The sequence below is a fragment of the Eulemur rufifrons genome, chromosome 8 (genome assembly GCF_041146395.1).
Source record: "Eulemur rufifrons isolate Redbay chromosome 8, OSU_ERuf_1, whole genome shotgun sequence".
Lineage (NCBI taxonomy): Eukaryota > Metazoa > Chordata > Mammalia > Primates > Lemuridae > Eulemur > Eulemur rufifrons.
In genome coordinates this window covers 72723584-72740721 of record NC_090990.1, presented here as the reverse complement: position 1 = coordinate 72740721, position 17138 = coordinate 72723584, and the positions used below count along the sequence as shown (strand labels likewise).

Sequence of the window (17138 nt, the reverse complement as noted above, 5' to 3'; positions counted from 1 at the left end):
AGCAGAGCACAGAGGATTTTTAGGGCACTCAAAATACTCTGTTATGATATGGTGGATATGTGTCATTATATATTTGTCCAAACCAAAGAATGTACAATACCAATAGTAAACGCTATTGTCAACTAGGGACTCTGAGTGATAATGTGTCAATGTAGGCACACCAATTGTAACAAATGTGCCACTCTGGTGGGAGATGTCAATAATGGGGGAGGCTATGCATGTTAGCAGCAAGGGAGTTTTGGAAAATCTCTGTACCTTCCTCTCAATTTTGCTGTGACTCTAAAACTGCTCTAAAAAATAAAAGTATTTTTTAAAAAAAAATCTTTTATTCTTTTAAAATCAAGTGTCACTAACAACTCTTAGTTTTACAGAACAGCATTTGAGCTTTCTTAGCTGCAAGAATGCACAAAATTCTTATTCTAATTTCTTTTAGTTTAAATATCTTTTTTTAAAGCAAAGTGGTATAATAATTTCTATCACATTACATTGTAATACAATAGTAGGGTATAATCTGCTTCCTAAAATATAAATAAACTTTTATCTGTGGTCCTACACTGACTGCAAATAAAAAGAGAGAAGTTAGTTAGATCAAAACTACATAATGTATTTTTAAAAGTATGTATACAGAAGTCTTGAATTAGAACAAACAAACAAATAAAATGTAGGCACAAGTAGTGAAAACAACTCACTGCTTTGATGTTAAGCATCTGTGCTATGTATCACCCATACCATGTATTTTCAAATTTTAGACTCTATTTCTAAGCACATACATTGCCTAATTAGGTTGAATAGAGTTTAATTTCTCTGTATACACATTAGTTGCAATTTGAGGTTTATATACTTAATAAAGACCAACAATCAGCCAATTTGTATATCTTGTCTCTAAATGTGTACTTCTTAAGATCGCCTGCTCTCAGAGAAGAGCAGAAGTTTCTTTGGAAATGTCTCCAGCTTCTCATAAGGTCAATGATTTCCAACTTTTTAATTATAAATTACTATTAATTTGATTTTACAATACCCCTCTCCTCAATATAGGTAACCTCAATGCTTGTACCCCTGTAATATCCTGAAATTAAAAAAATACCCCTCTCCTAAAAGTGGTGTGTTTGTATTTAATACATTGAATGTAAATATTTTGCTTTGCATATAACAATTTAAACAATTAAAATCCCTTTGGGATAATTGGAGAAATGGCTATCACTATATAGATTACACAGTGATAATTCTATCAAGTTAAATAATTTGGTTTTCTGACACACTTCAGATAAGAATATCAAATTAGAGTGAGAGAAGAGGCTAGTGTTACAGACATGCTTGATAGTCCAAGAGCATCCATAAGCCTGAAAAATTAAGAAAGTAAGCAAACTAGTTAAAAAGTCCAGCAGTTTAATTTTATTTAGGAATACAACATAAAATCTACCAATTGATGTATAACTTAAGAATAATTTCCATAAAAATTATTAAAATACAAAATAATTTTCTGTTTAAAGCAGGGACTGGCAAACCATATAGCCTGTGGGCCAAATCTAGCCCACCATTGTTTTTGTGAATACATTTTATTAGAACACTGTTGCAATATTTCATTTGTATATTGTCCATAGCTGCTTTTGTTCTAAAACAGCAGAGCAGTTGTGATAAAGATTGTATGGCCCACAAATCCTAAAATATTTACTATCTGGCCTTTTAACAGAAAAAGTTTGCTGACCCCTGGCTTGAAGGGGTAACTTTGGCTGTCTGAGAATTTACTTATATGGAAATGTTGACTCCCAGGTGTTTTTGTAATAGGATGTCTGACCTTTAGTCATTTTCAAAACCTGCTTACAGAATTTGTAAAGACATATATTAATATTTAAGTCATTGCCTAAAACATATTTTTAAATTGGTGACAAAAAATACATAACGTAAAGCCTACCAGAATCCTACAAAGGAAGTATAAAAATTCTAATTGTGTAAAAGGCAGGTTGTGAAGTTAATGAAATGACTGAAGCTAGCTTGCCTGGAGTTCTGGGGCCAGTTGCCCATCACATACCCAAATTTGTATTACTGTGGAATGTTATTATAAGTTTACCACATTCAAGTCATTGCCTAGTTGAGAACTAGATGTTAAAAATTATATAATTCAAAGTATATTTATAAAAATACATATTAAAACATATAAAGCAAAAAAGTTTAGAGATCAGGTCAATAAAAACAGAAATTGTTCTTTCAAATATCTGTTACCACAGCAACATAGACTATATTAAAATAAATGAAATAAAATGAAAAAAGTTTTCAACAAAATACCATACTGATAATTGAAAAGAAACTTCATTTTCAATTGCTTTAATAGACACAAATATGCCGTTTGTGTTTTTAAATTTAAGTGGATTGTTGAAAAAATGAAATACAAGAAACCACACTTAACTCATATATACTTATGCACATATCAAAAAATAGGGGCAATAGTCCAAAGGTTATCCATAAAAGAGATTATTTTTACAATGTTATACAAACGTAACTGGTTTATTGAGGAGTCTCAGCTCAGAGGAGATACTAACATAAAACTTTTTCCCAACTAGTGCTTTCAAACATTCTGTGTCAAACCCCATTTTTTTCCATCCCCTAATACATTATTGGCAGAGTCCAATACTTTCTGGTTGCTTTTGTTTTTGAAATTCAGTATAGTACTGCTCTAACATCCATCTTTAAATCTTTCCCTCCCATTACTGACTAGATTTATGGTGGGGAAGATCTGGAGTGGGGAGTAGAGCATAGCCTAGTCTTCTGCTCCTCCATCTTCCAGGTCAACCTCCTTTGGAAGAGGGCTATGGGTTGGCTATGGTCATCTTATATAATTAAGCAGAGACCAAGATGGTAGTAGGGAGATGTCCTTGACTTTGCTCTAATTCAGATGCTGGTGGCTTTTGCTGATGTGATAGGGGCAAATCAAGCTTCACCCTAGCCTCTCTGTGGATAAGGACTCTTTAAGTGGTTCATGATGTACAGTGCCTCCCTACATGGGACACAATGTCATTTGTCTCTATATCAGTCTCCTCTAACTTTCATGGAACCACTAAGGTCTCCTCCTTTACTGTAGACCATGTATAATTCAGGTGTAGTATGGACTCCCCATACTTTTTCTCTATATGACAATAACTATAGTCCCTTATCACCAGGCTAGTACTGGCTTCTCCAGCAAGCCTCCTTCTTTTAGGTTCCATGTTCAAATACATTCTCACTGGCTTCTCAAGGCATATTCCAAGTTCTCCCAAGAAATTTCTTTTCTTGGGCCGGGCGCGGTGGCTCACGCCTGTAATCCTAGCACTCTGGGAGGCCGAGGCGGGTGGATCGCTCGAGGTCAGGAGTTCAAGACCAGCCTGAGCAAGAGTGAGACCCCGTCTCTACTAAAAATAGAAAGAAATTACATGGACAACTAAAATATATATATACAAAAAATTAGCCGGGCATGGTGGCGCATGCCTGTAGTCCCAGCTACTCGGGAGGCTGAGGCAGTAGGATCGCTTAAGCCCAGGAGTTTGAGGTTGCTGGGAGCTAGACTGACGCCACCGCACTCACTCTAGCCCGGGCAACAGAGTGAGACTCTGTCTCAAAAAAAAAAAAAAAAAAAAGAAATTTCTTTTCTTTTTTTTTCTTTTTCTTTTCTTTTCTGATGGAAGTTCCAGGGTGATATGGTTTTACAGATACAGTAAAGTGGGGAATGAGAAGACACCATCTCCTCATGGTAGATATTTCCCATCTTTAATCTTTATTTGTGATTCTCTTGGATCTCCCTCCTAACTTTCACTTGACTGGGAATATGAAGGAGGCATATGAAGGAGAAGGAAAAGCCTTTCACCAGAATTCTTCACTCTCTACAAAGCTGAGGACACCACCGGCTGTCCTTCTTCCAATCCCCTTACGTAGGCCAGAGTGAATTGTTGGTTAAAGGTAGCTGAGGGGTTTAACTATTTCTCAGTAAACTTTGCGGGACTAGTAGTGGTATTGGACCCAGTTGTTCATGGCTCTTTTTATTTATTTAGCACATGGGCTGCTTCCTCAACTACAACATGTAGGGAGGTAGAAAAAGACCTACATAACACAAAAACTTAAATTTGAAGGTTATTAAAATTACCTTTAAAATTAGAATTCATACAATGCATATTATTGTTTCAACTACCCAGTAAGAGACAAATATGATGTAAACAATTTTTTCAGATTTGTTTTTGCTGATTGTAAAGTATTACATGCTCATTGTAGAAAATTTAGAAAATGTAGAAAAGCATAAATAAGAAAATAAAAATATCCTAGTCACAGAAAACATTAAAACAATGGAGAATCTAAGAATAGTGTACAAAATGGCTTTGAAATGCATAGTGTGGGATCTTCCTTTAGACAGTAAGTTTATCTTTGTATTAACTAAAAATAAAAATATTTAATATTCATATTCCACCTGGGGAGATAGGTAGAAGAGAACTATACTCCACTCCAGGTACACACTGTAAAGAGGGTCGAAGAAGAAAGAAGTATACTTTCAGAGAAAATAAGCAATAAAGCACTGTGTAGTTCTTTGGTAAATGGAGAAGGTAACCTTAATTTTTGACTTCCTTTCTCCCAGTTTCAAACCCTCAGTCCCAGCTGTACATTCTACCTTTGAATTATATAGGATACTCCTACATCCTTTCAATAAACCCTCCACATCAATTTTATTTTACTTAAAATAATTTGAGTTTGTTTCTAATTTTTGCAAGCAGACTACATGCATTATTTCTCAACTGGAGCTACCATTAGTTAAGTTGACTTAATATTTTCAATATTTAAAGCACTATTACTTAACCAAGGTTAAAAATCTAGTAGGTAATAATGGGTGACAAAGCATTGAGTAAAAGATTTCTGAGACTTAATAATTACCTTCTGAAAGAAATTACAGTAATCTCTTCTTAAAATATAGATTGCTACTTCTTTTAATCCTTCTAGTCCATACATATCAGCCATATTGAGTATCTGACTAAAATAAAAATAGATGCACTATTAAAAATCAAGGTACAATATACAGAAATTTCTTGATAATATATAGTCTGCTTAGAAAAAATAATCTGAATTATTATAACTTTCTGCCTTACATAATACATATTCTTTATGGATTATAAAAAGAATATAAGCCTAAAGTTGAAAGCACTGATATATGATTTGCTTAGTGGAGAATAGCAAGAGGTAAATTTGGAGATGTTTCAAATTCCCTTTATATGCTCTGTGATATACAGAGCAAAATTCAGGAAACTGCTTTGAAAGCTACAAGTTACAAAATTCTTTGCAACAAATTTGTACAATAAAAGTATTTTTTTGTGGTCAGGGGGCAACTCACTCATGTCTTGTCATATTGAAAATATCTGCAAATGACTCTGATTGGAAACAGGATCCAATGACCACAGTTTCCTTTGCGTCTTTCATTTGGCAAGTATTTCTGAGTACCTAACATATACTTTAGGTACTTAGGATGCCTATAAGCCTTGAAAGCATTATAAAATTTCCTATATATTGCCAGGGGATAAAACGTTAGTACTAATCTCTATGACTCATGATATGTTCTCCCCCAAAATATATTTATTCAGTTCAAAATTAAAGGAACCAAAGAATTTTTAAAATTGAAAGAGTAGCTTTCATTTGTCACATGTTAGAATAGCAAGAAGATAGGAAGACATTCAGAAAATTAAAAGAGCAAGGTGGAATTTCACTTTCCAGTGGGATTTCAGGAGCTTAGATGGCACTTCAGTATAGCGTACTTAAGAATCACATAGTTGTTGGTCTTTAGGATGGCCTATATTCTTAAACAAGTTTCAAAGTTTTTCTTTTTGTTTTTCTTTTGCTGTTTAAAAAAGATAACTTAAAATTTAAAAAATATAGGAAAATAATTTTTAAAGTTTAGTCAATTTTATTTTATAAAAACCTATGAATTATTTTCTAAACAAAAATAAAGTTCTTCTAACATAAATTAAGTCTAGTACATATTTTAAAAAATCTTATTACTGTGAGTTGCTAAATCATCTTTTCTTCTAAATAAGGTGACTTGCCTACTGTTTTTTGATATTCCCAAACATAATCAAGATATAGCAAAATAGATCACAAAAGTTAAGTTTCTACTTCATTGACACTTTGCAACATAGCTCAACAAAGCAGAACTTGCAAAATATTAATATATTTATATTTTAAATTATTAAAAAGTAATACATACCCAACATTAGCTTTGGCTGGAAAGTCCAAAGTTCCTCCATATATAAAATGCATCATAACATTCATTTCTAAATGGTTTATACTGAAAAATAAAAGAAAACTCAAATCCACAAACAATTAAAGTTTAACTGATATCAATAATACATTCTATTTCCCATAAACTTTTAGCCAAGATAAAGTTCTAATCTCACTTTTATCTGAAGAATGTATTCTTCAAATATCAAAATTCTTCAAACATCCATGCAGGTACATCATAAATATAAAATGAATTGTAGCTATGGATTTTTATATAAGCTATAAAATGTTATTAGTATGTTGTCAAATCATTGTTTATTTATTGAGCATCTTCTATCACTGTTTTTTAAAGTTAGAATGGACTTTAGAAGTCATTGTCCAACCTTTGGCTCATTAAGAAATCCTCTCCTCAGCACCTTCAACAAACCTTCACCTACAAATGTTGTGGCTGACAATATTTGTCAGTGTTGTCAGCCACTGACAACAATAGAGTTGTCAGATGGACAACTCTATTCACTAGAAAGATTCTTGTTATACTGTACAGGTTTCTTAATTTGTAATACCTGCCAGTGGCTCTAGCTTGGCCACCATCCTCATTAAACAGACGAAAAAGTAAAATGTGACTTAAGAAGTAGTTTGGAGTGGTAACCTTTATGTCCTACTGACTAATGTATCTCAAACTCTGAATTCATGACCTCCTTCCTCTTCCCCACCCCAAATTCAGTCCTCTTTCTGTTACTCCTATCTTGTTGACAGCATTGTTATAGAGCTTCTTACATCTTGCCCTATCCTCTATTCCTCTGTACCACGGGGAGTGAATTATCTGGTTGGTGGACAACAACCATTGGTCATCAGTCAGGAGGAAATCAACATGAAAGGTAATTTGATTTCTTTTCTCTTTTCTTCTTTGCTGAACCAGTAGGAAGAGGTGATGGGGAAGAGGTGCATCTGCTGTGCAGATTCAGATGATTTCTCAGGTGGGGTGTCTTAGAGGGATATCATAAGCAAGCCAACTTTGGCTCTTGTATTAAAGCACATGCTACAGTTTGAGTATCCCTAATCTGAAAATCCGAAATTCTACAAAACCCAAAACTTTTTGATAACTGACATGAGATAGTGATACCTTTTCTTTCTGATGGTTCTATGTATACAAAATTTATTTCATGTGCAAAATTATTAAAAATATTGTATAAAATTTCCTTCAGGCTATAAGGTGTTACGAAATTGATTGTACAAATTGGGTTATTCTTGTTATACCTAACTAATTCAGAGTTGAGGGGCCGGGGGGAAGCACTCATGGCATATAGCACCTGCTCTAAGAACTGAATTTTCTGCAAGCCCAGCTGTTGAAATGGCCTGCTGTAACCCTAAGACCAGTTTTAACCAGTCGCTGCTGAAATGACCTGCTAAGACTCTAAGAATAATTTTACCTATGGCCTTCACTCACCAATCAGAGTTCGCCAGCTCCCAAAAGCTTCTCTAGTGCCAATGAGCTTTCTTTCAAAATAATATATAACATTTCTCTTTCTAATAAAACCCCTGACCTTCTATTTTTTCTTTGGACATACCAAAGACCACCCTTGTCTGTGTGTATGCCCTGAATTGCAATTCTGTGATTCCAAAATAAAGCGTTTAAAAATGTCACCTCTATATTCTATTTTGACTTCAACACTGTGAATGAGACACAAATGAATTTTCTGTTTAGTGTTTGGTCCTATCCCCACTATATATCATTAAATATATGCAAATATTCCAAAATCCAAAACCATCTGAAATAAGAAACACATCTGGTCCCAAGCATTTTGGACAAGGGATACTCAATCTGTACAGCTTTAGCAGTTTTTATCGATAATAAAGGAAATGTTTTCTTACTTCACCTATTGATTCTTCTGTCTTACTCTGAGCAGGAAAGAAGTATGCTTTGTTGGAGCTTTCAGAGGGCCCTCTGAAAACTCAAACAGACATAATTGGGCCCCTAGACATTTTTCATCTAGATGCCTAAGTCAGAACCTAAGGTTCATCTTAGTCCTTTCCCTCATTATATCGTGTCATTTGTACTTTCAATAACTTCTTGAATTTAGCCTCTGCTCTCTATTTCCCTTCTCACTGCTCTGGTTCAGCCTCTCATTTTGTCCCATCTGCACTATGATAGTATCTTCTGATACAGCTTTCCGGCCTGAAATCTTCTGCTCCTATCCTGTTTCCCACATTGTTACTACAGTGACTTTTCTCAAATGCAAATCTGATATAGTCTCCCACTTTAAAAATTCTCTACTATTCTCCAAAGCCCAAAGAAAAAAGTCCAAATTCCTTAGCTTAGTGTACAAAGTCCCTCATCATCTGACCTCCAGGTCTCCCTTTCTAGCAGCTATTTCAAGATAACTGAACTTACTCATTTTCTATACCTGAACTACTTACAATTTCTTAGACATTCATACCTTAGCACATACTGTTCACTGTGTTTAAAATCAGTGAATGATTTCCTTCCCATTTATTTCATCTTTCAGACACAAGACATGTGGCTTTTTATTTCTCGTTGTTTCCTTAATGCTCCCAAGATGAAAAAAATCACAGAATGTTAAAAACAATAACCAACATCTATCAAGCACTTACGAGCCTGTCCCTGAGCTAATAAGCATTTTGAATGCTATTGGCTCATTTAATCATCATAACAACTCAATAGTAGATACTATTATTAGTTTCATTCTATAAATGAAGAAACTAACATTATGTAACTTGCCCAAGATTTAAATCCAGGCAGATTGATTCCAAAGCCTGGTCTCTTAAGCAGTATGCTACAGATACTTCCATTATCACATTCATCAAACTGACTTGCAATATTTTTGTTTACATATTCTCTCTCCTTCTAGACTGTGTTCTGTACGGGCAGGGTTTGTGTAATTTATCTTTGTATCTCTTGTACCAGCAGAATGTCAACAATGATTCAATGCCCCCAGCATCAGAAGAATTTCCTTTCCCTACATAATATAGGAGCTTTTCAGTAGACTCATGATAGGGACAGTGCTGATAAGACCCCCACCATTGATTCAGCATAGTAACTAATATCTGCTAAAGGAACAAAAGGAGGAAATCAAGAAGAAAATAATGGAGTTCCAGAGGGCAGGAATCAGAAAGGTGTTTGCTTTGATTCTATGACCTTAAATGGCATATGCTCAATAACTGTTTGATGAATGTTTAATTAATATCTTATTAGGGCACTTACAGCACCTTCCCAAACCTTCAGAAGAACAATAAGTTGAAAATACATAAATATAATATTTTTCCATTAATTTAATAAATATTTACTGGCCACTACCATGGCTAAGTACTGGTTTCTGCTGATTCAAAACTCTGCATCTTTAATACTTTGGGAAAAAAATCAAGTATCTAAATATTCTCATTTATATACTATAAATTTGACAAGATTTAATCACAGAATAATTAAGCCATATTATCAGTAGTCTGTCAATCAAAAACATTAACATAATTACTAGAATGTATACTACTCTATACACTTGTCCTCAGATTATCAATCTTAATGAGAATTGGCTACTTATGTTGAAAGAATAGTTCCTCTTAAGACTTGACATGTTTAAGCAAAAAAAAGATAATGACTAAATAAAAGTAAAAGTCATTTTATTAAAATAAACAGCAGAATCTAGACATTTGAGCCTATATATCAATATATATGATAGCTATAAAAACAGCAAGAGACCATTTTCCTACTGTCTTAACAGATGTTTTACTGAGCTGTGTTCTTGTTATTATGTTGTAAGTCATCTGTATTTTTACTAAAAGTGTTTTTAAAGACATGATCAACTGATCTAGAAAAGCAACAAATTATTCCAATTGCCCACAGTTTAAATGGAAAGATTTAAAGCACTACTCCCATTAAAATGTAATCAGAATAGAAGTCTGTAGGAGATGAAAACATTACATATACTCAAGAATTAGAAAAAAGAAAAACCAATGACAGGACAAAGATCTAAGATCAGTGACTTTCAAACATGTACCTAGTTTACTAAAATCCATGTTTCATGTGTGCTTTCTAAAGTTTCAGGATCCTATGTGTGTGGGCTAAGGTAACATAGAGACTTCATCATTCATTTATTCATCCATTCACATTTAATATTTATTGAATGACAGACTCTATTCTAGACTGTGGGGATATAAGACACATTTTAGGGGAGGATATGGACAATAAATATGTTTAAAAAATTAAAAAGATAATTTTGATAGTGGAAAGTGTCAATGAAGACAACACAATAGCATAATAAAAAAGTAACTGAGGAGTTGGGTTATAGCCACCTTAGGTAGGGTAGTCTGGGAAGGTGACACTTGATCTGATATTTCAAGCATGACAAAAAAACAGCCATGCAAAATACTAGGTAAAAAATTCTTAGGCAGAGGAAATAGCAAGTGCAAAGGCCCTGTGGCAGGAATGAGCTTACTGGAGGAAACATCAATAAGTGAGGACAAGAATGGAGAAAAATAAATGAAAAAGAAGCCAGGGGCCTGATCATATAGGGTCTTGTAGGTCATAGTAAAGAGTCTGGGTTTAATTTTAACTATGATGAGAAGACACTGAAGGAGTTTAGCCAGGAGAAAAATATAATCTCATATATATTTCAAAATCCCATACTGAAAGGCAGAGCAATCCCAGGAATCTCCCAAGGGAGATGAGAAAATCCAAATTTATGTTCCAAAGCCCAAGCCACCACTGGAAGACTTCTATTTATATAAAATGGAAATATGTGTGGTTTGTTCACAGAAGTGTTGGCTGTGGTTCAATTTTCATCATAGCATGTGGAAAATTTTCCACTTCCTTCCACTAGAACAGAATTTCCTTTCAACTATACCCTTCCATCCCCCACCTCTGGGGCATGGATAGAACTACAATTATAGGACTCTACTATTCCGACCTCATTTATTAAAGGCTGTCCTTCTTGAAAAATATCATGTGCATTAAGACTTTTAGTTACCAACTCATTAAAACACTGTGGTTCCTTCTGTAAGGACAGATAGAATTTCATTCTAATCTATTTGTAGAAAACATCCTGCAGACATGCAACGGCTACACAGTTCCAAAAGAAGCTGCTGATCACTTAAAGCAGGCATTGCTGATCTGATCTTCGGAAAGCCCTGACTTGAACCTTTTTCTCTCTAGAAAATGAGAACAATCTAACTTAGAGAAAGGAGAAACAGACACTATTAATGAGTACTATATACTATGTACCAAGCACTATGCCAGGTTCTTTCCTTACTGTATCTCATTTAATTCTTTCAATGACCACAAGAAGCTCAGGAAAGTTAAGGATCATCTGTCTCTAAAGTCATGTAACAAGAACTGGATATACAACTGCCTGTAAGGACACCAAAGTTCATGATCTTTCTACTATACTACACTCCCCATGGAAATATAAACCCAGGTTTACAATATAAGTTAATGGGAAAGCAGAAATTGTTTTATAGATTACTTTGTTTCAATACAAAAATTCCTAAAATATTTGCTTTTTTACAAAGTAAAATCCCTCAATCCCCTTTAGCCTTCTAATAGCTTTATATGCCACAATACTAATAAAATTTTAGGTAGTAATTTGAAACAATCAATTTGATACATGATACAACAGGGAAAGGCAAAATATATCATAGCATTGTATGATAATAATAATAAAGGATGTATATAAAATCATGTATCCATCAGGTGGTATTCACTTCTTTCATTTTGGTATTAACACATTAACTGCCACATGAGTTGTATTTAACTCACTCTAGTTTTGAGCCCAGGGCCTCATGAAGCATATTTAACTCACAGGTCTCTTTACCTTGGAAGTTGCATGAACTATTTTTGAAGTTTCATATAACTGACACACAGAAAACAATAAAAAGTAATAAATTTTACATTAAATTAGAAAGGATCATTTTATTTTCAAAGTTTTTATTCTATTTTTGTAATAAAACACTGTGGCCTCAAGGAAAATTTTTTTCTAGTGTGGAAGTCAATGTGTTGAAAAACCTTGCTTTATTACAGGTGAGGGAGTAGAGACCAATAGTTGATGCCACTGTTTCTTTCTTGTCCAGTGACCTCTTAATAAATAGACCTCATTTTTTAAAGCCTGGGTGTTTGAATGTTTAATCTGATCAGCTCATGAGGGGTGATTAAGGAAGACCAAAAAAAAAAAAAAACCTCCCCTTGCTTTTGTACCTACAGCTAAACTCAGAGGTCATCTTGAACTACATAAAACAGATAAAAGTTAAAGTGGTGCCCCTTTTCAAATGGCTTTCCCTGCAGTTCCCAATTCTATACAATGTGTTCCTCCTAAAGTACCTACCAGGAACTTTAGGGTTCTGTAGGACAAAGTTTGAAAAGCACTGATTTAAACAGTGGAGAAGAAGAACAATCTGAGCTAGCCCAAATATCCATGCCAATGGGAAAATTTTTAATTTCGTCAGTGCCTGTGGTGGAATGAACTCTGAATTATAAAAAAAATATGATTTATATTCAGCATAAGCACTTATTTACCAGGTGACCCTGGGAAGACATTTAATTTCTCTGATCTTGTTTTTACTCATCTATAATGTGTGAATATACCTTCTTTATTTCAAAGACTGATTCTGAAAATTAACAGGACATAGTAAAGGTAGAAGCAGCACAGAAAATCTAAAGTGTTATTGTAAGGCACTATTATTGATGAGGACAGAATCTATTTGGAGAAGGGGACAAAGGTATACATAATAGGTATCAGGTTGTAAAAATTGTCACTAACCTACAAGGAACTAAGATTTCTTCCAGGAAAAAAAATTAAGACATGTAGTCTCTGTAAATCACTTTTTTCTTCTGCTATGGAATAAGATCCCATAATCACACACTTTTTTTGACCTTTGTTTCACTACCAAGAATCACACCATTCTTTTTTTTTTTTTTTTTTTTGAGACAGAGTGTCGCTTTGTTGCCCGGGCTAGAGTGAGTGCTGTGGCGTCAGTCTAGCTCACAGCAACCTCAAACTCCTGGGCTTAAGCGATCCTACTGCCTCAGCCTCCCGAGTAGCTGGGACTACAGGCATGCGCCACCATGCCCGGCTAATTTTTTGTATATATATATTTTAGTTGTCCATATAATTTCTTTCTATTTTTAGTAGAGACGGGGTCTCGCTCTTGCTCAGGCTGGTCTCGAACTCCTGACCTCGAGCGATCCACCCGCCTCGGCCTCCCAGAGTGCTAGGATTACAGGCGTGAGCCACCGTGCCCGGCCACACCATTCTTAATGAATGTCAGAAAGTTGCATTCTGAGTCAAACTAGTGTTATTTCTCCATTTGAATTTTTCTAATGAGAATGAATGGACAGTTTTACAAAAATGATGTTTAAAACATATGAAACACAGCACAGGGACAAGTTTCAAAATTACACAAAAGTAATTATCTTTAGGATTGGTATATTTAGATTCTGGCTTCTGCTAGCACTACCGTTACTATTTTCAGTAGATATTTTAAATTCATCACCAAGGAAAAGATGTTATCAGTAGAATACATACATCTTTTAAGTTGTTTTTCAACAGTGGTGAAAAAACCTCACCAATAGATCCACCTACACATTCCTTTTACTCACAGGACAATAAACTCTTTAGCCTGGCATTTAAAATCTTCCATAATCAGAAACTACCCATTATGGACAAAATGTTCATGTTCCCTCCAAATTCATATGGTAAAGCCCTAACCCCAGTGTGGTCCCATTTGTAGATGGGTCCTCTAAGGAAGTTTTTATTATTATTTATTTAATTTTTTAAGGAGGTAATTAAGGTTAAAGGAGGTCATAAGGGTGAGCCCCTTGATCTGATAGGATTAATTTCCTTATAAGAAGAGACACCATAAAGCTCTCTCTCCAAGTGCATGCATTGAGGAAAGGTCACGTGAGCACAAAGTGAGAAGATGGCAGTCTGCAACCAAGGGGGAGAGCCCTCATCAGACACCAACCTTGTTGGCACCTTTATTTTGGACTTTTAGTCCTCAGAACTGTGAGAAAATAAATTTCTCTTATTTAAGCCACCCAGTTTTGGCATTTTGTTATAGAATCCTAAGCATATTAACACACCACCTCTATTACTAAATGCTCCCTACTTCCTCCCATTACAGAAAATGTACTTTGTTGAATACATGAGAAATATTTCACTGAACATACACAGAAATCAGATTCTTAAAAAGTGCTTTGTATGAAGTACTATTTGCAATCATCTGCAGTCAAGCTGCCTTGTAAAAATTATGCTTACCCTTGAAGAGTAACATACTCTTGGGAGCTTTCAGCCCAACAGCCACTCAGCATTGCAGCAAAATAACTCGATCTGGCACTTAAAATGGCCCTAAAGGGAAGAGGAGGGAAAAACACAGGTAAACATTTATGTATTATGCAAAATGCAATTTTTAATGAAACTCTTCATCTTTACCTCATAAAACATGATAATCTATTTGTCTTATTTGTATTCACTGGCAGGATTATTATAATAAAAATTATAAGCCTGTATTTATACCTAAGTATTTTGAATATTTGCTTAAAACATTACTTTCAATGCCCTTGCTACCTTTTAAATTTTTTTTCTCTTGAAGCCTCTTTAATTTTAAAACAATTGAAACTATTTCCATGACTAAGAGAGTAATAAAAATCACTTACAAATGGAGTGATAAAGACCAAAGATGTTACTTAACATCTTGAGGAAATATCAATAAGAAAGAGACTACAATTATTTGTCAATTTAAAAATTTTAAATTTTTAGGTTGGGTGCAGTGGCTCATGCCTGTAATCCTAGACCTTGGGGAGGCTGAGGTGGGAGGATTGCTTGAAGCTAGGAGTTGGAGACCAGCCTGAGCAAGAGTGAGACCCCATCTCTACAAAAAATAGAAAAAATTAGCTGGGCATGGTGGCCTGTGCCTATAGTCACTGCTACAGGAGGCTAAGGCAGGAAGATCACTTGAGCCCAGGAGTTCAAGGTTGCAGTGAGCTATGAAGATGCCACTGCACTCCAGCCTGGGCAATAGAGTCTCTTTCTTTTTGAGACTATAGTTCTAAAGGTCTCAAGTTCTAGCTCAAAACTCACCCTAACTTACGCTCAAGAAAGTTCATATTTTAGGTTTGAAAAAACAAAAGAAAAAATATTTTCTTTTGAATTTCTACTCTATCTTCTCAAATGAAATGTTCATTCATTCATTCTTTAATCTAACAAATATCCATTGACTTGTATTCTATGCTAAGCACTTATCTAGGTGCTGGGAATACAGCAGTAAATGGCATACACAGAACAAACAATCCCAGTAGAGGATAGAATGGAAGAGTAGAGGAAGAGAAGGAAAAGAGAAAGACATTTCTGGCAATGGTTTACTAGGCTAGCTAAGACCAATGTGCCTGCTGAAAGGAGCTAGGAAAGATGGGAAAAATACATATATTGAAAAAAGAAAAAGAAAAAAAAAATCATGCTTTGAAGGCATCAGAACACTACCATGGTGGGTAGACAAGTTAGACAAGTTGTAAGAGAAGACACAAAAAGTGACCCAAGCATTTGAGGTAACTTTTTCCACTGAGGCAATTGCTAAATCTTAAAGCAAAAGCAATGGTTGAGAAGCTTCTGGAAATCTTCATGGGCTTAGAGGGATATAAATTTGAACTTAGGGTCCCTCAAAGAGGAGGGGTTTGGATAGATAGCCCAGGATTTCATTTGGATCCTACAGGGCTTTACCCTAAAAAGAAGAGTGAACAGGAAATACACAAATCCTTATTAGGATTGAAGGCCAGTTTTTGATCATCTCAGTCCCTAACTGGAACAAAGCGATAAGCAACTAGTCTCACAGCCAGACAAAAGCCAAAGAAAATCTCATCTGCATTAAAATAATATCACCCAGAGTATCAAATTACTTCTACAAATTTTTAATAGAATATCCAACAATCACCCAAAGATAATCTGTCATAATAATAAACAATCAGAAAATAAAGGAAAAAAAATCCATTTACACTAGTATCCAAAAAGGTCAAATACATAGGAACCAATGTAATAAAAAATGTGCAAGACCTCTACACTAAAAACTATAAAACACTGCTGGGATAAATTTAAAAAGACTTAATAGATAGTTAACTGTTAACATGTCCATTCTTCCTGGTTTCTGGATTCAATACAATCCCAATCAAGCATTTTTAGGAGCAATTGATAAGTTGATTCTAAAATGTATATGGACATGCAAATGACCCACAATTGCCAAAACAACCATCAAACAGAAGAAAAAAGTTGGAAGATATGATTTCAAGCAACACAATGTTACTTATTACAAAGCAACAGTAATCAAGATAATGTGTGGCACAGATGTATATATCACTGGAACAGAATTGAGAGTCCAAAAATAGACCCATATATATATATTGCTAATTGCTTTTCACAAAGGTGCTAAGGTAAATTCAATGGGGAAAAAGACGATCTTATTAACAAAAGTTACTGGAACAATTGGATGTTTGTAGAAAAAGAAATGAACCTTGACACTTACCTCACGCTATATACAAAAATCAACTCAAAATGGGCCAAAACTAAATGTAAAAGCTAATACTATAATATTTATAGAAAAATGGATGACAAGGCCGGGCGCGGTGGCTCATGCCTGTAATCCTAGCACTCTGGGAGGCCGAGGTGGGCGGATCGTTTGAGCTCAGGAGTTCGAGACCAGCCTGAGCAAGAGCGAGACCTCACCTCTACTAAAAATAGAAAGAAATTATATGGACAGCTAAAAATATATATAGAAAAAATTAGCCGGGCATGGTGGCGCATGCCTGTAGTCCCAGCTACTCGGGAGGCTGAGACAGGAGGATCCCTTGAGCTCAGGAGTTTGAGGTTGCTGTGAGCTAGGCAGACGCCACGGCACTCACTCTAGCCTGGGCAACAGAGTGA

At 34.9% G+C, this 17138-nt stretch overlaps 1 protein-coding gene across 1 annotated transcript in view; it reads right to left on the bottom strand.

Moving 5' to 3' along the window:
- Positions 1-17138, bottom strand: part of BTBD8 (BTB domain containing 8) — a 97731-nt gene that overhangs the window by 27299 nt on the left and 53294 nt on the right. The window contains exons 5-7 of the mRNA XM_069478206.1: positions 14487-14576; positions 6209-6289; positions 4888-4984 (exon numbers count right to left, since the gene is read on the bottom strand). Coding sequence (XP_069334307.1) covers positions 4888-4984; positions 6209-6289; positions 14487-14576 — 268 coding nt within the window. The remainder of the gene's footprint in view (positions 1-4887; positions 4985-6208; positions 6290-14486; positions 14577-17138) is intronic.